General features: G+C 35.7%; 1 protein-coding gene and 1 long non-coding RNA gene across 6 annotated transcripts; one reads left to right on the top strand and one right to left on the bottom strand.

The window, feature by feature from the left end:
- Positions 1-54: 54 nt before the first annotated feature.
- LOC104103695 (CASP-like protein 5B3) lies at positions 55-4,690 on the bottom strand. Its single transcript, XM_070185947.1, has 3 exons — positions 4,204-4,690; positions 642-774; positions 55-541 (listed from the first exon to the last, which is right to left on the bottom strand). The coding sequence occupies exons 1-3, from the start codon at positions 4,332-4,334 to the stop codon at positions 347-349; spliced, it is 459 nt and encodes a 152-aa protein (XP_070042048.1). The 5' UTR covers positions 4,335-4,690; the 3' UTR covers positions 55-346.
- Positions 4,691-17,366: 12,676 nt separating this feature from the next.
- LOC104098155 (uncharacterized) lies at positions 17,367-22,275 on the top strand. Of its 5 annotated transcripts, none has more exons than XR_001969635.3 (8): positions 17,367-17,507; positions 17,915-18,343; positions 18,960-19,061; positions 19,578-20,856; positions 20,955-21,079; positions 21,154-21,431; positions 21,516-21,631; positions 21,707-22,275. It is a non-coding gene; the product is annotated as an uncharacterized lncRNA (long non-coding RNA). The 5 variants fall into 5 exon arrangements; XR_001969636.3 differs by having other exon boundaries at positions 19,578-20,886; positions 20,976-21,079; XR_001969634.3 differs by having other exon boundaries at positions 19,578-20,886.
- The last annotated feature ends 860 nt before the right edge of the window (positions 22,276-23,135 follow it).

Below are 23,135 nucleotides of genomic sequence, written 5' to 3'. Positions count from 1 at the left end.
CACGGTCATTTGATTATTTGTACTTATTAAATAAATTTTAACACACATACAGGATTCGAGCCAAAGCTACATCCGCACTAACCATATAGTTACAAAGCCAAATAACATAACCATGATCCATGAACATTGTTGAGTTAAGGTCAGCAGGACAAAAAGGCCTTCCTCAATTAACATCAAGTGATCAATTACAGTTACTTCTATACCGACGAGGAAAGGACAAAAAATAATATTCTGGAGTATAAGCATACAAATGAACACTCTCAATCCTATTTTTTTCCTATTCACACTTCAAAATTGGACAGTAATGAAGATCATGAGAACAAATGTATCAGTACACTGGAATCGTCTAACCGGCAGCCCATATCCAGAACATAATTAGAGAAGATATGGAAATCATTATCCAACTGAGGAAGGAAAATGCAACCGATAACTGGTACTTGGTGCATTCCTCGCCAAAACTGCAACTTCCCAAGTCGTGAAAGTACAACACTGTTATGCCAGCTGAAGAAGCAGCTGCAGCGAGCGTTAGTATTGCTGTACACTGCAAGTAAATTCATTCCAAAGAGATCGTTAAGAGAATTAGTAAAAACATATGTTTCTTGTATATTTAGTGCGTGCTGTCATTCTCTGCAGATACTAACCCAATCTCCAACTACGAAGAGGCTCAGTAAAACATGATTGTGGAAAGCCTTCTTCTTTGCCAAGAAATAGGCGTCCAAAAAGGCAAGTCCGATACTCCAGATAACTTGCAAAGCCATTGAAGCAATTAAGTAGCTGCAATAATGACATGCATATGAAAATCATCAAATTCCAGTAGTCTATTGTAATATGAACACATAAAAGGGCAGTCTGGTGCACTGAGCTCCCGCTATGCGCGGGGTCCGGGGAAGGGCCGGACCACAATGGTCTATTGTACGCAGCCTTACCTTGTATTTGTGCAAGAGGCTGTTTTCACAGCTCTTGCAGTAGTCCGGGAAAATGACAGTAATCAATTGGACATATTTATATATCAACAATCAAAACATGTACTATTTAAGATTTTTTACTTGAACAGAATGCAAGACCATGCATAAGTTACTGGTGTCTTTAACATGTATAACTCACAATATGACTGAAATAAGTAAGGTTCAATAACTAATTGAGATAAACTAACTATTTCATAAATCAAGGGAGACCGCTTGCTGGAAGACATGAGTCACGAGGTGATAAAATGACTATTAGTGCTTAATGAAGGTTATTTATTTATTTTCTCCTACTTTTGGTTGTTTCTATGGTTTCCACTCTTTTTGCATAGTAAAAAGGGCAGCCCGGTGCACGAAGCATTCCCCGTTTACGCTGGGTCCGGGGAAGGGCCCTAGGGGGTGTAGGCAGTCTTTTTGCATAGTGTTTTCAGTAGAAGATGTTGGCTAAAGAGCAGTAACGGCTAAAGACTAGATTGAATGATCCATGTCAAGCCTTCCACATCATGTCTAAGTTTGAGCTTTCATCGTTCCTTACACGTCTAAGTCCATTGACGACTTCCAACCTAGTTCTTGACATCAGCCAATATATTGACAGCTAATGCAGAGCCAAGTTGTCAAAAGTCAGTTTAGAAGCTTTTATCCCTTCACAAAATTTTAAAGCTATATTAACATATTGGTGATTTCTATTTTATCCAGTTTTACGAGGAGTATTTGATATACTTCCACCAGTACAAGTTGAAAACCCAAACTGGAGACAAAGTTCAAAGAGTTTCTAAGGTCTAGTACACAAGCAATAACTGTACAATTTGCATTTAAATTATTTCACAACACCAAAAAAGTTGTTTAGGCTGATACTCACACCTACATTGTTAGACTGGGTTTCGCATTAGAGAAAACAACCGGTAATAGTTTGGGCATCAATGGCCATTGATAAGGCCAAGTTCTACCTACAACCAGGGGCGGATTTAGGGGGGCGGAAGGGGCCCTCACCCCCTTTGTCGGAAAATTCCACGGTATATATAAGGCAAAATCCGTTTTGTGTCTCTATATATTATATTTTGAATCCTCTTGACACAGCCCAAAAGCATAGCTCAGTGGTCAAGGAGATTCAAATCCTTTGTGGGATTGCTAATTCAATTCTCACTAGCCACACCCCCTTAGCAGAAATCCTGCCTCCGCCACTGCCTATAGCTAGTAGTCAGTTGGATCAAAAGAATAAACTTTTACTTTTTTGATATGGCAAAATCCAACTCGCCAAACCCCATTACTCAGGAGCCAAACATTGGCTTTTCTCAATTTGCTCCATGTGACTTGAAACCCTGACCTTATGATTGGAAGTGGAAGGTCCTTTCCACTAGGCTATACTTCCCTTATCGGACAACAAGCTTTCGTAACTGGATTAGGACAAATAGAATTATAAGTTCAATAGCCCTTACGTGTTAGATATTGGTACAATGTTACAACATTTAATCTTATGAATCTCTAGAAGTAACCTAATACATTAAGTTACATTCTCTATAATGCTCCTTCAACAGATAATGCAGTTCTGACGTCAAACATGTCCAAGGAAATGCTATTTATATACTTTTCCTGTTAAAGATCAAACACGCCGAAAATTTAAAAAAAAAAAAAAAAAAAAAGAAGAAGAAGAAGAAGATATTTGCTGAACCAAATGGTAAAGGAGCTATGCTGAGAGGTGAAGCCCTGTTATCCAAATTTAGCCATTCTTTTTCAATTGAACAGACAAGAAAAGAGAGACAAACAAATTATTCTCTTATATTCTGGGATTCTGGATAAGGAAATTGAATAGTCATTATTATGTTAATCAAGACTAGCATCACGCTCAAGGAACTAATGGACAAATTCTTGAAAGTTCTGAGTATCACTTTCTTCTTATGAGTAATTTAAGTGTTTGGATTTAGGTACTGAATCATTGAGTTAATTTTTAGACTAAGACCGACCTAAATCCTTGAGAAGTTGCAGTGATAGTGTTGAAACCGGGTTGACAATTTAAACAGTTGGCCGGGAAATTCTTTGTAGGTTCACAAACTGTAAATAGAGAAAAATATTCAGTGTTGCAACAACAATGATGAGCACAAAAGATGGTTGAGAGTTGAGATAACTTTGGGATGTAAATTGATAGTTGACAATAAATATTGTGGAAAAATTGACGTTACACACAAGCTTACAAGCATTCAAACATGGAATGAATGCTTTGATGAGTACATAGTGGCTCAGATATCTTGCTCGCAAGGAGGTGACTTTCATGAGTAGACCAAAATACTCTTACAATAATATTCAGACGAAAAGGTTGAAGAAAAGATCTATCGAGATAAAATCGTCTCTTTGTCAACTCGGGAAAAGTTTGCATTATGTTAGTTAAGTTACGGTTGTATGAATGCTTCAATTATGCCTCTTATTTCTATTCTTTATTAATTTTGCTTACATCAGATTTGCAAAGCATAGCCTGTCCCAAGCTTGGATAAAGTAAGAATCCTTGAATAGAGCGGAAAGAATGCAGAGGACCCAAGAGGCAGCCCCAACTACTTTAGGATCGAGGCATAGTTGATCGATATATGAAGCTATTGTTGATTGTCCTTGAGGAAAGAAGACTGAACTTTCTAAAGTTTTAGACCTTTATGAGCCTAGCATTTGAAACTCAACAAATATTTAAAGGTGCTAGACTCCCTTCTGCTACACTGGACTTCATAAAGATTAACAAGGTAAACACTATTTGCGCACCTACCAAAGTAGCAAAACAATGGCAAGAACTGCATCAAGATTTAAAAGAAACTGGGAATTGCCTTAGTTGATTCTACATTCATAATACTGATTCAAAAATGCATTCCTCACCAAATAAAGGGTCCAAATAAAAATAAAAAAGGGCAGCCCGGTGCACTAAGCTTCCGCTATGCGCAAGGTCCGGGAAGTACCAGACCACAAGGGTGTATTGTACGCAACATTACCCTGCATTTCTGCAAGAGGTTGTTTCCACGTCTCGAATCCATGACCTCCTGGTTATATGGTAACAACTTAACTCATTACGCCAAGGCTCCCCAAATAAAGGATCCAAACAACTCACCTAATTGCTAATTTGAGTAAAGGTAGCTGACTACTTCTCAAAAGAAATAGGAGTAATGAACTAAACAAAATTATTCATTTGTTGAAATAATTCATCAATACAAATAAATTACACAAAAAAATAAATGCAGAATTGAGAAAAGGAAATGGAAGGAAATACCAAAAAGCAGTGACATTGAAGAAGTTTTTAGAGGTAACCATTGAAGCAATTGAACCAGCAGCAAAGAAGCACTGAGCCATCCTCAGAAATAGCCCAGTCAAAGTTCCAGGTGCACCAGCAAAATCCCTCATTTGTATATCTCCTCAAACTTAAATCAACTTTTACCCTTCTTGATGGGTTAAAAAAAGCAACCCAACTAAGAAAAAATTATCCAAATAACCTTTCTTTAACCATTTCTGAAGCAAATTCAAACACAAATTTGAGTTCTTGATTAACTACCAAAAACTATAACTTTTCTCCAACAAACTGATGAATCAAGAAATCTTAGCTACTTTACTACAATCCCTTCAAGAATAACCAAAGAAAGGTACCATTTTGAGCTAGAAAAAAAAAACAAAAACACCAAGTTAAGTTAAAGATTTTGATACCCCAGATGCTAAAATTCAAGAATCTGTGAGAATTTGCCTATTTTGGGAAAAAGTACAATGAGGTAAGAGAAGGGTGAGGTGGTTTTTTTTTTTTTTGGGTTGTGGGGGGGGGGGGGGGGGGAGGGGGTTGGTAAAGGAAAGGAGAGAGAACAGCTAGCTGGAAACTTGGATTGTGCAATTATCAGATTTTCTAATTTGGAAATGTAAAGTACACACACAATTTTGTCAAATATTCCATGGCCCTTCCCCAATTAAAGGAAAAACAAGATACTATGTTCCGGTTTTATGGAACTTATATTTTCTTTTTAGTATATTTTAAAAAGAATAAATTATTTTTAAATTTGAAAACAATTGAACTAAAAAATTTCATTTACTATTAATGAGAGGCTAAAGACCACACAAATATTATGTCATGTTTAATATCACAAGTTTCAAAAGAATTATATTCACACAAATGTTACGATTTATTTAGAATCACATATTTCAAAAATATTTATTTTCTTTCTTAAACTTCATATTTTTTTATTTTTTTAAATTGAAACTAAGCATTTTATTCATTTCCAAAAAATAAAATAAAGGTACATTGAGTTGAGGGAGTCAAAATATGATATTTCCTCCCTAGTTCATCTTGTAAGATAGAATCAACTATCTTATAACATTTTGAGACGAGATAAATGCATTTGAAAGAAAATGAGGATCCCAACCTATACAATAGTTAGTACCCCTACACATGTACAAAAGATGATGAACATGGTTGTTCAAAGGCTATGTTTGATTTTTTCAATTTGGACCTTCGAAGAACATGCATATTCCACCTATCCATATTCATCAAACCTCTCACTTGAGGTGGTAGATCAGCAAAATCATAAAATACTTGAGCGTGAGTGAGAATATGACTGAGACTAGCAAGTTTATCGGCAACTTGATTACTCTCTCTGTAGCAGTGTTTAAGGGTGAGTCTTGAATGAACCATGACTTCTTTAAGCTCCTCTACTTCTTTTGAGATCCTCCAGGGAGTTGCATATCGACCATTTACGCATTCTATAAGCAACTGTGAATCACTTTCAGCACTAATATATTGCAACCCATTTGACAAGCACCAATTAATGCCATAATGCAGAGTAGAGGCCTCTGCCCAGTTACTAGTACCAGTGCCGAGAGGTAGGGAGTATGCAAAAATAAGATAGCCATCTTTGTCTCTGATCACACCTCCACCACCACAATTACCATCTTTACAGGTACCATCGGAATTTAGTTTGATAAATTGAGGAGTAGGCCTGGTCCATTTAACAATAATGGATTTTTCAAAGAGAATTGTGCTTCTCATAAGCTTGATAAAGTCATCCCAGTTAGGAGTCAATTGAAACTGCTGGAATTGAGTATTAACTAGTTGAGTTATAGAGAAAAGTATTAAAGAAAGGGATCTCCTTACATTTATTCTAACATTGTCATATTTTGCCTTGCACTCCAAAGTTTTCAAGAGACAATAACAGGCAGACATCTAACAATAAGTGTATGGACTGGATTTCTAACCTTGCACCTCCACTAATTCATTATTAATTGTCTATATGGAATGTCTGAGAATGCAATGCCCATAGGTCCACATAAAATTTTCCATAACTCTTTCGCAAATGAGCCATCGCAAAATAAATGATCCACAGTTTCTACATCCGGAGAACCACAACAGCAACATCTGGGAGATATAGAGTATCCCAACCTGGTCACTCTTGTATCAGTAGGAATCTTGTCCCTCAAGGCCCTCCAAACAATAAAATTCATCTTGAAAGGAACATATTTTTGCCAATTCATAATATTCACCCAAGATTTCTGTTTCAATTTTTCCTAAATAACTGCCAGGCCGAGGTCATAGAAAAGGTTTCATTATTGTCAGCTATCCATTTTAGATCATCAGGAGTTGCAGGATTCAATCTAATATGTAAGTTATTAATTTTATCCACAACATGTGGAGGAAGCAGAAGATCCAGACCTTCCCAATTAATATGGTTGTTCAAAAACATATCAGAAAGCTTCACATTCTTAGGTTTATAGTTCAGAGGTAAGAAGTTACATACGGAACCCAACTCTGACCAGTTATCAAACCAAAAGGATACATCGCCTCTTCCAATCTTCCATAGAATTTGTTTGTCAATAATCTTTTTGATCTTGCACATAGCATTCCACGACTGAGATTGGTCAGAATACCATTGCTTGACTAAAGGATGGATTCTCTGACAATATGTTGCCATAAGAAAACTCTTCCACAAGGACTGGCTTGGTCTAAAGTTCCACCATTATTTTGTTGTGAACGCATTACAAATGTCCTGAAGTTTTCTAAAATTAGTACCTCCCTCTTCATACGGAAAACAAAGATTATCCCACGAAGCCCAGTGGTATTCTTTCTTTTCTGCTGAACCTCCCCAAAAAAATCTGATCAACACTCTTTCTATCTGGTTAAGAACACCTTTTGGGGGATGGATTGCGGCTAGAAGATGGGTTGGTAATGCTATCAGTACATGTTTGATTAATACTGCCCTACCAGTGGAGAGAAATTTTGAATTCCACCCTGAGATTTTGTTGATAACTTTGGTTATCATTTCAGAGAATATGAAAATCTTTTTCCTCCCAACATATAGCGGACATCCCAAGTATTTGATAGGTAGGACTTTATGTTCCATCTGAGTGATCCCTTCCACCCTTGAGATCTCATCTGGAGGTGTGATGGGAGTAAGGATAACACATGACTTTTGCTTATTGACCAATTATCCTGAGATTTTCTCATATCCAGTAAGATCCTCCATCAAAAGTATCAACGATTTCCTGCATCCACTAGAAAAAAGAATGATATCATCTACATATGCAAGATGATTAATTAAGGGTCCATTCTTATTTATATGAAAACCTTTATAATCATCAAGAGAAGTAATATTATTTAATTTTCTAGAAAGATATTCAGCACATATGACAAAGAGAGAAGGAGAGATAGGATCTCCTTGTCTTAGACTTCTTTCAGATTTGAAAAAAGCTTGTCTAGTGCCATTAACAAGTAAAGAGTACCAGTTACTAGAGATATGTCTAAAAATAATATCAATCCAAGTCTCACAAAAGCCAAGTTGCCGCATAAGAACGCATAGATATGACCATGACACCCTATCATATGCCTTGGCCATATCCAGTTTCAAAACAACATTTCCTTTCTCATTTGGTTTTCCAATATCTTGAATGATTTCTTGTGCAAGTAAAATATTTTCTATAATGGATCTACCTTTTACAAAGCCACTTTGATTCCAGCTAATCAAATCAGGTAAAATAATGCTCAATCTAGAATTAAGTAACTTAGCAAAGAGTTTACTAATAACATTGCACATGCTAATAGGTCTTATGTCATTAAAATGTTGGGGAGAGGGGACTTTGGGAAGCATGACTATGCATGTATGTGTAAACCACCTAGGAAGTTCTGCTCCACAAAAAATAAAAATAAATGATTGAACAATATCAGAAGCTACAATGGACCAACATGTTTGAAAATATTTTGAAGTAAATCCATCGAGCCCAGGTGAACTATCTGGATCCATTGAAAGGATACATGATTTCAATTCATCCTCAGTAGGCAACGCAATCAGCTTGTGGTTAACATCCTCTGAAATAGCATGTTCTATAATATCCAAATTAGAGAAATCATTCTGCTCATGTTTTTGGGAGAAAAGTCCTCGAAAATATCTCACTGCAGCTTCTGAGATCTCCTTAGTCCCTTCTACCCATTGAAAAAATTCATTCTGGATCTTGTTAATGCGCAATGTCCTTCTCTTATCTTTTATGACATTGTGGAAGTAGGCAGTGTTAGAATCACCATCAGTTAGCCATTTAACTCTAGCTTTTTGTCTTAAAATAGAATCCTGGATCTTGAGATATCTGATGTACTCTGCCCTGATTCTGTTCAAGTTGGTTCTATTAACATCACTGTTATCATTTATGGTAAGAAGTTCAAGATTGGAGATTTCTAATTCCAATCTTTTATATTCTTCATGGATATCTCCATAAGCCTCCCTAGACCAAGAACTAAGTCTCGAGGCCGTCTTCTTCAACTTCTGATGCAGGATCCATAAAGGATTGCCTTGGCATTCTTCTTCCCATGTACTTTTAACCACATCAAGAAAATTCACATGCTCAGTCCAGAAATTGAGAAATTTGAAGTATTTAACATATGTCTCCTCTGTATGGCAAAATTGAGCTAAGGGTGGCACATGATCAGAGCAAGCACTTGCCAAATGTGTAACAGTAGTTCTACCAAATAGGCTAAACCACTCAGAGTTGTATACTATCCTATCCAATCTCTTCCAAACAGTATCAAGAGCTCCTCTGTTTTTGCACCATGTAACAATATTCCCTAGAAAACCTGCATCCTGCAAACCCCATTCTGTCAAACATTCCAAAAAATCAAAACTTTTGTCAATTCTATAAGGATTTCCTCCAATTATTTTCTCAGGATCGGAGATGACATTAAAATCACCTATAATAGCCCATGGTCCCTTAAGTGAAACAGAAAAGTTAACCAAGTTAGCCCATAACTCTTTTCTCAAATTGGATCTACATTTAGCATACACAGTAGAAAAGTAAAATTCTATATTAGAGATAATATGGTGGATCTTACAAGAGACAATTTGATCAGTATCATTAACTATGTTAACATCTAAATCTTTAGACCAAAAAATCCAAATTTTATTATTGACATTAGAGTAACAATAGTTCATATCAAGCTGATTCATGTATTGATTCATTTTTATCCCTTTCACCTTAGGTTCTTGCAAACAAATAAGGGATATATTATATTGAAGCTTGAGATTTTTGAGTCGCTCAAAAGCACTTTGAGTCCTTATACTCCTAATATTCCAAGATAGTGTATTAATCATCGGAAATAATTGGAGAAAGAACTTTGTTTGACTTCTTTGTAAATTTAGTCTTCTGGGAATTAGACCAAGTATTTTGATTACCATCTAATCCCCTCGGATAGAGATTGTTCACATCAGAAATTAACTTTTGATCCTGAGTTAAAACCTTCTCTGTCTCAAAGTCCATGTCGTCCATAGTATTTTTGCCAGTTTTGCTAGCCTCTCCTTCTGATAATGAGGCTTGTTCTTTTTGGAATTGAGTTTCTTCAACCTCCTCCTCTGAATCTGTTTTAAAGTGGGAGTAATCATCAACTCCATTGTCCTCCTCTTGTGAACTAGTTTCTATTGCTATGTTATCCATAGTCACATCCTTATCCTTTCCACTGAAATCTAACAAAATAAGTTTCCCATCCGGATCCTCTGGTGATCTGATAGCCATAATTATCCCCTGCAAGTTATGAGCCTAAGAGGTTTTGTTCATTGATTCTTGAATTTTCTCTGTTTCTAATTTCCAAATTTCTTCATCATTGGATTTGTCATTATTTCCTCTATTTTTAAATCCCTGCTGATTTTTGTTCCTCTCATATGGGGGACCAATTTTCCCAAAAAAAGAAATCTTTTTTGGTTCGTTTGTTCTTCCTAGTAGTGTTGCTTTCAGCTTGAGACTTAAGAAGTACTATATTAGGAAGATTTGGTGTTTGTTCCGCTAAGGAAGTACTCGCATTATGATCCTTCACTTTAGTCAACTCCTTTGGTTCATTAATAATACCTTCTGAAGAGGACACACTCCTTTCATTAATACCCTTTTGTATCTTCTTTGAAGTATCTCCGGTCGCCTGTGTGGATTGAGTCTTATTAGTATTGTTCCTCCCTTTCTTTTTCCCTTTGCTATTTGTCACAGTGGTCCACCCTTCCTCCTCAACTCTATTCTCCATTTCCATAGTGAATGTTGTTTTCTCTTTGTTGATTTCACTTGTGTTAGCACTTTTATCCACTTCCATTTCATTACTTACATTTCCACCAGTAACTTCCATGTTCTTGTTCTCCAGAATGGGTGCTTTATAACCTTTGTTTTCGAAGATTGTAGCAGATTGCCTAAGTTCAGGGTGTTGAACACCACATTTTAGATCACTATGACCCTGCATTTTGCAATGGTAACAATATTCCGGAATAGTTTCATATTCTATCTTTTGAACAACAGTTTCCTTTTGGCCTACCTCATTGAGAATGTCAATCAGAACCTCTTTTAAAAGAGATTTGGTAATGTCAATTTCAATCTTAATTTTAGCCGTTGTAGGCCTTATTTTTGATAAAGTGGCTTTATCACAAATGATAGGGATTCCAATGGGCTCGACAATTCGGTATAGAGCAGTCTATTCAAAGAAATGCCATCTCAAATAAGGAAGATTAATCCATACTGGAGCCATAGTAGTTTCAACTCCAGGTTTAAAATCTGCAATCCATTTTTTGCAATTTCATTTGCATACCACCAATTATGAGAGGAGACCTTCCATAAACACTTTTGTGATCTTCCTCCAAGTCAAAATCGATGAACACATTCTTGAGATTGTAAGCTCCTATTTTGACAGCACCTTTGAGAGAAATCGTTCTCAAAAACTCCGTCAGTATCTTTTCAATAGATGGTCTAGTTCTTGGAAAAATGCCCACAATAGAAAGACGACAAGTTTCAGCCAACAGATCGTGTTCTTCCTTTGTGAAACTCACCACTGGTTTTCCTTCGACAATCTTGTATTGTCGATATTTGAGTTGGATTTTTTTCTTTGTTGTATTGCCATTGGTGCTGGAAACTCCAAGTGATGCAGCATAATGATAGAATTTATCTCCTACCAGTGTATTTCTGATGACCGAAGGAACTTCAATTTGAGGTGAAAGATTTTGGGTAACAGCTTGATTATGATGCAATATAGCAGGGGATGAAGGGATTAACGGAGGAAAGGCACTATTTTGTCTGTTGATTGAGTCCGGAGGAGCGGGAGGCGGTCCGAAAACTATCCCGACGGGGAATATTGGCCATATTTTGCCCTAATTTTGACTGTTATCAAAAGCTGTGTTTCCTTAGCGACGCTGTTGTGGTGGTTAAACTTCATGTTAGTCAACTAAATTCACATAAATTGAAACTGGAGAGATTAAAGAATAAGACTTTGTTCACATAAATCTTTTTTTTCACTTCCTAAGAAAATCATTTTTGGAACCACCAATGACTACTACTACTTGGTTGGTTTAGGAATGCTCTGACTTTTCCTTGTCATCAATTGTTTCATTGGATTTTTTTTTCTTTCCTCACCCTCCACTTCCAGCCAAGAGGTCGTGAGTTCGAGTTACCCCAAGAGCAATGTGGGGAGTTCTTGGAGGGAGGGAGCCGGGGGTCTATCGGAAACAGCCTCTCTACCCCAGGGTAGGGGTAAGGTCTGCGTACACACTACCCTCCCCAAACCCCACTAGTGGAATTATACTGGGTTGTTGTTGTCATCCTTTCGTTGTCGAGGAAAATACATACTCGAGTTTGTCTATAGAATGTTTTATAATATTCTGAATTCTCTCAAATTGTTGTTTAATGTAATATATATTTTTAAATATACAGAACTTCTAATACTTTTTATCTATATTTACATAATATAATAATGTAAATTGAATAACACAATCAGAGGCGACCTGGGATTTGAGCACGATTGAGGCACCACTATATACTAATTACTAGCGATAAAATTCGGTGTACAACTCTTTAAAATTTATTGATTATGTTGACTTATCATCCAAGTATAAACAAAATGAAGATCTAAAAAAAGAGAAAGCATCGAATAGAGAGAGATATTTCTTCTCAAAATGAGTGCTACCGGAAGGGAAGATGTTTGGTTTAAGCATGTTTCAAACCTTAAAGTTTCTAATTTTTCTTAACTAAATAAGGGCTAGTGATCAAAAGGGTATTCAAACTTCAAAAGTTATCAAAAACTCACTAAAGAAATCAAGATTAACGGTGTGTTAATAGTCAAAGAACTGAAGAAGAATCTGTAACTCTAGTTGCCATTACTAAGTCGGAGTTGACAAACATATACTACTTTGTCAAAGTAATTATTGAAGAAAGTTGTGGCAGAAAGATTTGTATTTTTCTATTGTGTAGCGATAAGTTACAACTTGAGGCTTTTAATTTTAAGAAAGGGCTTTAAAAAAATTAATTAAGTTGACTATTATGTATTAATACTAAACTATAATTAAATTCAAAAAAAGATAAAGTAAAAAATAAAGCCAGATTGCTACTAAGTATAAAATATGTTGAATTCAAAGAAGTAAAATAGAAAGGAGGTGAAAAAGTTGAAGAAGGGTCTCGAACCCAGGTCATCCAAGCAAAAGAGAAATTTAAAGTGATCCATATAACCAGTTCCTGTCCAATAATGAATGAGGATTCATATAACGGATCTCAATTAACTTGGGACGTAGTTATTATTGGTACAACATGATTAAGAGATAAAAAATTTATAAAAAGAAATGCATATATCATGCATTTTTTCATTTAATGAGAATACATAGGTAAGATTTTCCTTTTATTGTTCTTTCTCTTTCTCCTCTAGCCGTCCAAATTAGTACAATGAATTTGAAATAGTGAACTTCTCTTTGCTTTTGGTTTAAGTTTTTCATTAGGAGAAAGGGGAAGGGGAAACGTGGAGAGAATGAGGAGAAGAGTTGAACTCTCGTTAATAAAGTTTAGGTAGTTAACCAAGTGAACTATTAAAATTCTCGTTTATCCCACAATTATAATTAGAAAATTGCCAAAAATACACCTACGACAAGTCGATAAGAATAACAAACTTTAAAGTGTATTATTTAATCTGAGAAAAGAAAGAAAAAATTCTCATTTCCGTAAAAGAGTTTAAAGAACCTGCGATATGGAAAATGCTAGTAGCCTAATAGTAAGTACAACAATTTAACTTAAGTACTTGACATTATTGTTTTTATTAAAAAATACGACAAACAAACAATACAAACAAATTTCAATTAAACTGAAACGTAGTTGTCTAGTGATATTTATAGATATAAAGCCATCAATTTCAACAATAGGCAAAGATCTAGCCACCAATTTACTACTGGAATGCCCTGGACATTTATTAAAAAACTAGCTCAACGCAGGGCTATCTAGAATGGAAGTTATCGGTTCATTTGAACCCATACCTTCGGCTCGGCCGATATATTCATTGAAAATTTTATTAAATATATACAAATAATATATCTTGAATCCATTAAATTGTGGGGTCCAGTCCCATAATGAAACAAAGAAAAAAAGAGATTGTGAGGTGGATCCCCATAATGAAAAAAGAAGAAAAAAATTGTGGGATCCATCCCCATAATGAAGAAGAAAAATTTGCAAGATGCCAAAATTAGTAGTTGACACCGAAACACGTTTTTTGATCAAAATTAGTTTTGGTTACAACACTTCTTCCTATAAATAGAAGCCTTCAGCTTCTCATTTTACACACCAAATCTCAGAGGAAAAATATATCTGAGAGTTAGAAAGAAAGAGTGAGGTTTCACAGACAGGGCATAAGAAAATAGTCTGTGAGAAAAATAGAGAGTGAACAATATTGTAGTGAGGTGAGAATATCAAAAGAGGGTTATTTCTTACATGTAAATCCTAATCCCGCACATCACACCACATCTATTATGCCATCATGTGACAAGCACAAGAATCTTATTATTAACTTCGAGTCACCAACAATTTACATACCCGGTTAGTTAGAAACCTTCCTCTTACTTCCTCCTAGGAGGAAATCACAATACACAATATATTTTCCCTCACCAGTAGAAAATATCCGGTTCAAACTATGGTAGAAACCACTAAGAATACTTTTGAAATCCATTTTCACCTAATCACGCTATCAGAACTAATTTCCTCTATCTCGTCCAAGCCACGATGGTCACCAAAACCCAAAAATATTGCCACCAAAACATCTGTAAGGTCTCACCACATTATAATTACCCCTATAAATACCACAACCGAAACACCTACTCTGAAAATACCTTATTTGAGTCTAAGGCCGTTTCATTCACCTTCCTAATACCAAGATATAAAATCTATAATGATATACAAAAATGCCACAAGTCTGGACACTATCAAATGCAAATCTCAGATTTTTATCCATACACAAGTCCGGAGAAATTCTCAATTGCTATATATAAATCTCGAACCTATTGAAACTTTCTCGAGAGTCTCCCCCTTTGTTCAATTCTAAATTACACCGCCCAAATGGGCTGAAAAACACGTGCCTCATTAGCACAGCACCACTCAAAGAGATAATCCTACCTTAAGACCACAGATCAAATCATACTCAGTGCGTACTACATTATTTACAAATAACAACTCACTCATCCCATGATTTTCATATACTCATAAAGCACAATATAACCCGTATCCAAAAATTTTCTTACTCGAGTCATTCTCGAACTCCACCTCTGCAAGTCATCACTGATTCCCAAGTATACTTCATACCAAAATAAACATTTGACACATACCCATGAATTGATTTGCCCATAACAGACTCCCCCACTTGTCTCAAAGCCATAAATTAAAATACTCGATAACTTACAATTTTCATACTCTATTAATGTCATAATGCCGTAGTCAGTACAACGAAAATTCTTCTCAAGCTTATACAACGCCAACCAAAAAAATACCTCAATCGTCCGCTAGACTCGCAATCATTCTCTTGTCATTCAAGTCAACTTTCTCAACCAGATTTAAATTCAAGTCTCAACACATACGTCCCGCTGGCAGAAAAGAAACTCTCCATTCATATTATAAGGAACACACCTTCGTAGATTACTCCGCAGGGAATAACCCACCTGCTTAGCCTCAAATTGGTATCTTGTTATACCCTTTCGCAATTATAATTACTATGAAATAACTTAATCTTTCTGAGTCCAAACTCATTAACAAAACATAAAAATCTAATTCTCTCCACAATTAAACTGCATGACAGGTCCTTCAACACACTCACAATTCGAGACTGTACATCACATCAAATAAAAATCAAGCATCCAATGGCCCTCTTTACATTCCAAGGAAACACTTCTCGTCATATTCACATCGTCTTAACACATCCCGCAGTTACATCATACTCATCACAAAGCCATTTTACCGCTCCTCGGGCCACAAATTCCACTCGTAGGGACATTACCGGACATATAAGTCCAAATGTACAAGTTACAACTAAAACTACTGAGCTTAAGCCGCGGTCTAACCATGGCCTCAAGTCCTCTAGACTGGCCCATCACCAAAACACAGAATACACATCTCGAATCTCGTTCATAGAATCACAAGCTGACGATGCACCGCCGATACCGAGCGCTTATGTGCGCATACGAATGCGTGGAAGGAATTCAAAGAGTTATGTCTCAAGCTGAATCAATTCCGCACGATAAGGAGAGAGAGATGGGAAGTATATATCCTAAATGCACGATAGCCTCTCCAAGATAAGAATGGACGTCATCATACCGATCCGCAAAACTCTACTAGACACTTGCTCATGACTTGTAGAACCTATGAACCTAGAGCTCTGATACCACCTTGTCACGACCCAAAATCTAACTAGTCGTGATGACACCTAACCCAACCCGCTAGGTAAGCTAGTTAACCACTAACCAATTTCAATAATAATTAATTAAAAGAAAATATATGAAACTAATACATTTCCCCCAAGAACTGGAGGCACAAATCATGAGTTTCTAAGAATAGAGTTTACAAAGCGGAAATAAAATAAATACATAGTCTGTTTGAATAGTACATAAACAGAGTTTTACAGATCTAAAGCTACCACGAACAAGAGGCAGCTACAGCCGGTACGCAGGTACATCTTCAATCTATCTCCCATCGAATACAGCAACATCAACAACCAACATCTGCACGCAAGGTGTAGAAGTGTAGTATGAGTACAACCGACTCCATGTACTCAATAAGTAACAAACCTAACCTTAGGTTGAAAGTAGTGACGAGCTAATAGAAAGGTCGGGTCCAACACCAATATTCCACAAAAGTTTATAACAGCATAGTACACGTAACAAATGAGTATCTCAGAAATAAAAGGCTCGGTCCGTTCACAGTTCCAAAAAAAAATAGGCATTTTTTTTCAAGTATCTCAGTGAAAATCCAAATCTTTTATCGAAAAAGACAAAATACGAGTAAGTTTGAAAACTGTATTTTTTCCCAAAACTCATTTCAACAAATAGTAAGATATTTCATTTTCAGATAGCATGAGGAAAGTACTTCTCTATGCCTACATGTCAAGATACAGGTAAAATCATAAATGTTCCCAAAACTGGGTAGCAGCAGGAGATGCACCTATATGCATGTATTTCAAGTACGCATGCCAAATGCAATGCATCTCGATGATGAGCTCATGTACTCACACTCTCAGAGTACTCAATATCACTGTCTCGCATTCTCTCTCACTATGCTCAGCACACTCAATCACTTAGCGTTGTACAATACCCGCTGCCACTACTAGAAAAAAGCTTTTTTCTGACTACCATTTCCGACCATAAATTGTCAGTCATAATATTTCGACTACTGTAATCGGAAAATTTATATTTGTATTTATAGTAATTGTTTAGAATTTTGCCGACTATGTTTTCGACTACTAGTATTGTCAAGTTTCGTGGAATTTTTCGCGCATATATTTTTCCGATTATTGCAGTCGGAACATAACATATAAATAATTTTCGATTACAGTAGTCGAAAAAGTTTACAATAAAATTAATTAAATAATAATTTATTTCTGACTATAGTAGTCAGAACTTAGTCAGATATTATTTAGCGACTACTGTAATCGGATGACTTAGTTATTTTGGGCCAAAACCCTTATTTTTCTAATTATCTTTTTCTTTCCCACACTCTCTCTTCTCTCTCATAGCTCACGTCCCTCCTCTCTTCCAGCGACATCTTTAGTGGTTGTGACCGGTGTCGCCGCTGCCGACGACTCAGGTATGTCTCTCTGTGTCAATTTATACTCTTTTACGATTATACAACCTACTATTTTCGTTTTCTAGAAAGTAATGCTCCAAACTACACATTGACCGTGTTGTATTTTTTCCTCTTTAATGAAATTAATTAGTACGTATTAGTTTTTATCTTTTCCACAAGAATAACTTAGTAGTCTTTGTGTATGGTGTTGGTATTTATCTTAATTCTTGTAATTTAGTCAATTTAATAGTCTTCTGTGAACTTTGCGGCTGGCTATGGGCTGTGTGTTTAGTATTTCTCTAAAACTTTTATGTACTTTGCGGCTGGCTATTATCAAAGTTGTGTATAATAAACTCGTAAAGACTTGAATAAACTAGATGCATGACTTATAGTTGTAATCACAATCATTAACCCACATCACTCTGTAGGTTGAACTGAAATCCACTCTTGACAAAGATAAGTTTCTGAACCAATGACACACAAATCGTTCCAGCATTAGTTGTCCATGTGAAGGCTAAACTTGTGTAGATACAGGTTGCCCATATTATTTGATACCCAAACCTGAAGATGTTGGCATTGTACCTATAATGAATATCTCCCTCATGCATAATAGATGCATGATGTACCTGGTGTTTCCTCCAATTAAAGCACAGTTGACCCGCAAAGTGATGCAAACACCCATGGTTCAACAAAACCATTCTGGAAAGTAGTGTGGTGTTGCGTATGTCTTTTTTATTTTTGTGTTATCATGTACCTTTACTATAGTAGTTTGTAATATGTTCAGGGTGTAGCAGAGTATCAAGAAAAAGGTCCCTAATTGTACAATTCTTATGTCAGGCATGGCTATCGATGTTATGGTATGATAGCTACTATTTTGGTTATGTAAACCAGTAGATATTTCAAATGTGTTTAAATGCTACTTTATGTAGTGATATTAGATTAATACTCCATCTATTCCCATATTTTATTTTCTGAATTTATTTTATATTGGTATTCATCCAAATAAAGGAACTCCAAAAGGCCCTAAATGGGAAATTAAGATCCAATTTCAGTTCTTGGTTTCCTTACTGATATTGAATGGTTGACATTGCACCATTGGCATTTTGGAGTTCAATGTTGAGTTGTTGGCTACCAAGTGATACTGAAGTTCAATAGCTGCTTATAATTCTTCTTCTTCTTCTTTCCTTTTTTTTATTTGATAAATGTCGAACTTTGTTAGTTCTTATGAATCTGGATATAATAACTTCTATTTGAAAATATTGATATGAAATTTACATAACCTCTTAAGTATAAATTTGGATTATGAAATTTGAATATGGATGATTTGGTGAATATGAAAGTACTTGTTTATGATTTGGTGAAAACATGTGGATGGACTCTGACAAGAAAAACTGATTAGTTATTTACCTACATATTTATTTGGTGTCACTTTTTATTCTACATTCACTCATATAAGGCATCATGATTTTGCAGAAGACTGAAAGAGTACAAAGGTTGATAATTAAAGAAAGACTATACTACTGTTTCATCCTCCATTTCAACTTTTGTTTCTTGGTTTCGTCCTTGCTACGATAGGTATATCTATATATCTTTTTTTAAAAACATATGTTTATGCAAAATATATCTTTATATAAATCATAGGACTTGCCTCGTTCTTCAAGTTACATTGTTTGCTAATAACTAAATGGTTGGATTTCTTTTGTGTAAATTTAAAATTTTAGTTTCACTTTGATGCTAGGAGTTAACTATTAATTTATATTTACTTGTTATTCAACTCACTTAAGTTTGAATGAAATAATGAAATAATACTATGTAATAATTAAAGTATTTAGCATAGTACTATGTGCACTTTCTCCGAATATTGTTGTTGTTGCAAATTTAACTAGTCATTTGGACATGTGAGACTTCTCTTGTTGAATTTTGATTCCGCTATAAACTAGTAGATATGCTTTTGAATGTAATCAATCTAACTTTTTGTTGTGAAATTTTAAGTTTATAGAGTCATTCATAGTTAAAATGTTGAAGGTATTACACTTATTCAAAGTAGGAACCTTTAGAAGAATATCTCAATAGTTTTTTTTCTTGATGTAGATGGAATTTGAACATCGTAGATGGATGTATAATAGGACTCATCCTAATCGTGCGGGATTGAGGAAAGAATTTATAGAAGGAGTTGCGGGGTTTATTGCTAAGGCAAAATTGCTAAATGATTTTCTAATTGAAGGGACAATTAGGTGCCCTTGTGTTAAATGCAAGTGTGTCAAGTTATTGAGACCAGATATAGTTGAACTTCATCTTTACAAGAATGGATTTATAGAAAATTATTATGTATGGACTGTTCATGGAGAGAATCATGATATTCATAATTCTTTTGGTGGTGAGGGTAGTCCTAGAATAGAGAATAATTTTGAAAATTCTCGATTCAATGAAATGATGAGAGATGCTTTTGAGATGTTCCAAGGGGTTCAATCCGAACCAAATGATGAGGCTAAGCACTTTTATGAATAAATAGAGGAAGTTAGTTATCCATTATATGAAGGCTCAATGCATTCCAAGTTGTCTGTTGCAGTTAGACTACTAACTATCAAATCTGATAGTTCTATTTCTCAAGCGGGCATGGATTCTATCACTGGGCTGATGAATGAACTAAATCCGAATAAAATTAACTTACCCAAAGATTTCTATACTGCAAAGAAATTGGTGTCCAAGTTAGGACTTTCATCAGAGAGGATTGACTGTTGTGAGAAAGGATGCATGTTATTTTATAAGGATGATGCAGCGTTAGAAAATTGTAAGTTTTGTAACCAACCTCGTTATAAGGAAGTTACAAATGCTAATAAGAAAAAGGTCCCGGTGAAGGCGATGCATTACTTACCCCTTATACCAAAGTTAAAGAGATTGTATGCATCAATGAGCTCCGCTCCTCATATGAGATGGCACTATGAACATAAAAGGCCAATTGGTGTTCTCTGTCACCCGTCAGATGGAGAAGCATGGAAGCATTTTGATAGAGTGTTCCCGGACTTTGCAAGTGAACCAAGAAATATTAGGTTGGGATTATGCCCCCACCTGGGCCTTTCCACATTTATGTGTCTTCAGTTGGCATGAACTCTGGCTCTAACCTTAATTTTATTCCCACACCAAATGTAAATTCTTCTCCCGGTTTTCATATTAGTCAACAAGGTAGCTCCTCAACACTACCTACTTCATCGACTCCAGCTGCATCTCCGTCATCAAGCACACCTAGCGTATCTAGGTTAAATATTGGAGTCTCTGGCACACCAACATCACCATCCATTGGTAGTGCTACACCAACAACTTCTCGGGATCGAATTGATAGAGAGACTCCACAATATGATGCATATAGTAGGTTGATTATCGTTCCGGATGAGCATGATGGGTAAGTAATCCTTATGTTTATTTTTACTCTGTTGAATATATATTTTATATATGTTAATTTTAATGCAGGTTTTTCCCCATATACTACAGCGCATATGGTTACAGAGTCTATTAAACCACTTTACGATGATGCTTGGAGTATATGAAGAGAAATTCCATATCATATCAGAGATGCAATGTGGAATCAGTTTAGGGTACATATAAACTTTATTTTTAAATTTTTTATCAAATATCCAATTTCACTCTACTTTATTTCATTATTTTCCAGACTAAGTGTGTGTGGGAGCAACGATATGACAATGAAATAAAAGATGTCTTTGTGAAGAAAGCAAAAAATGCGATTACAAGTTCATTGTATGAAGCTCGAGAAAAGAGGCAGAATCCTGGTTGGATAAGAGAAGATGTGTGGATAAAAGTTTTAGCAATATGGGATAGTGATGCATTTAAGAAGAAGAGTAAACGAGCAAAGGCAGCCCTAGCCTCTCAAAAGGGTGGCTCGTGCACACCGGGGGATCTATGAGTTTTGCTGCGCATCGACGGAGATCGGTAATTTTCACCTTTATTTTTCTTGGTTTTGTTTAAACACAATTGAACTTTTAAAAAAAATTATATATCTTATTAATTTTGTAGGAAAAGTTAAAAGGGGACCAGTATCTCATGCTGAGGTCTTTGCGGAGACACATACGAAAAAGAAGAAAGACGGTTCAAGAGAAGGATGGGTTGAGATACTTGTATCGGAACAATATGTAAGATCATAACTTTAAGACTATTTTCACTTTGATATTAATTTATTTATATAATCCTTATTACTTTTATTTCAGGATGGATATCATAGAATCTTGGATGAATGATGTCAGACATAGCCTACTTCTGATGATGGTACCCCAATCCAACCGTCACCCGATGATATGACTTCAATATGGACAGATATGGCAGGTGGTGTATCCAAAGGAAGAGTTTACGGGCTTGGAGTACAACGACCTTCCTCTTTTTGTCCATTGCCATTATTTTCGGATGCTCATATTGCGCAAAATCATGAAGAAATGGAAGCAATGCAAAAGAAAATTGAGTTGTTGTCTAAACGGTGTGAAACAGCCGAAACTCACATTGCTAGAATGGATAAATACATGAAAAAGCACATGCCCCACTCTTATGACGATGAAAAGGTTGAATTTGATGCGTAGTAGTGGTTTATGGTTGATTACTATTTTTGAATGTTTAGATTTTATATTTAGACTTTATGGTAGATTTGGATGATGTGGTATATATGTTTAGACTTTATTATATTAGTGTCAATGTGTATTAGCTACTTAGACTTGATATTGAATATTTTGGACTTTGACTAATGTTTTGGTTTGATATTATGGGATTTGAATGTTTGTTTGTTGAAGTTGGAATTGGTTGGTTTGATTATTAGGTTGTTTAGTTGGAATTGGTTGGTTGAATTGGTTGTTTATAGCATTGGTCATTTGACAGGTGGTGTGCTAATAAAATAGTATTCGACCAAAAATCAACCCAGTTTTTCGACTACTGTAGTCTGAATATGAGCCTAGAATAATGCATTTTTCGACTACTGTAGTCGGAAAATAAAATAAAAATAACTAATAAATAATTATTATTTATATAATATTCTGACTACATTAGTCGGAAATATTTTTTAAAATAAATAATATTTTTTTTATTTTTCGACTACTTCAGTCGGAAAATAGCTCCCTTTTCTAATTTTTGGCGGAAAACGTTTCCGACTACAGTAGTCGAAAAAGTTTTTCCGACCTATCTTTTTCCGACTACTCTAAATCAGTCGGAAAGTAGTCGAAATAGGTATTTTTTCGACTACTTTTCGACTATTTTGGTAGTTGAAAAATAGCGAATTTCTAGTAGTGTGCGGCGTGCAGCCTGATCCCTATTTATAGTCGACTGCGCTCACTGGGTTTGTGCAGACTCCGGAGGGGATCCTTTCAGCCCAAGCGCTATAATCTGCACGGACAAATTACGTGCTGCACGGACAACTCACGTGCTATAATATCAATACCTGGAATCGCACGGACAACTCACTGTCACGACCCAAAACAAACCCCTGTCGTGATGGCGTCTATCATGGAACTAGGCAAGCCGACTCATTTCCAAAATAAATCGATATTTTCATTTTAAAGATAATTTCAAGGTTATTTGATATAAAACCTCCATTTAAAGAGTTCCAATTAAAGAAAAATAGAAGTGCGGAAAAGAAAAGCCCGACATCGGGTTGTT

This window comes from Nicotiana tomentosiformis, chromosome 9 (genome assembly GCF_000390325.3).
Source record: "Nicotiana tomentosiformis chromosome 9, ASM39032v3, whole genome shotgun sequence".
Taxonomy (NCBI): Eukaryota; Viridiplantae; Streptophyta; class Magnoliopsida; order Solanales; family Solanaceae; genus Nicotiana; species Nicotiana tomentosiformis.
Note: the sequence above shows the minus strand (reverse complement) of the source record. Positions and strands in the feature narration are given on the sequence as shown.

Bases quoted from the DNA above. Each gene is read 5' to 3' on its own strand.
- LOC104103695 (XM_070185947.1), bottom strand. From the start codon at position 4,334: ATGAGGGATTTTGCTGGTGCACCTGGAACTTTGACTGGGCTATTTCTG. The intron at 775-4,203 runs GTATTTCCTTCC...TCATTATTGCAG, and splicing joins TTCAATGTCACTGCTTTTTG to CTACTTAATTGCTTCAATGG. The intron at 542-641 runs GTTAGTATCTGC...ATTTACTTGCAG, and splicing joins TCTTCGTAGTTGGAGATTGG to TGTACAGCAATACTAACGCT.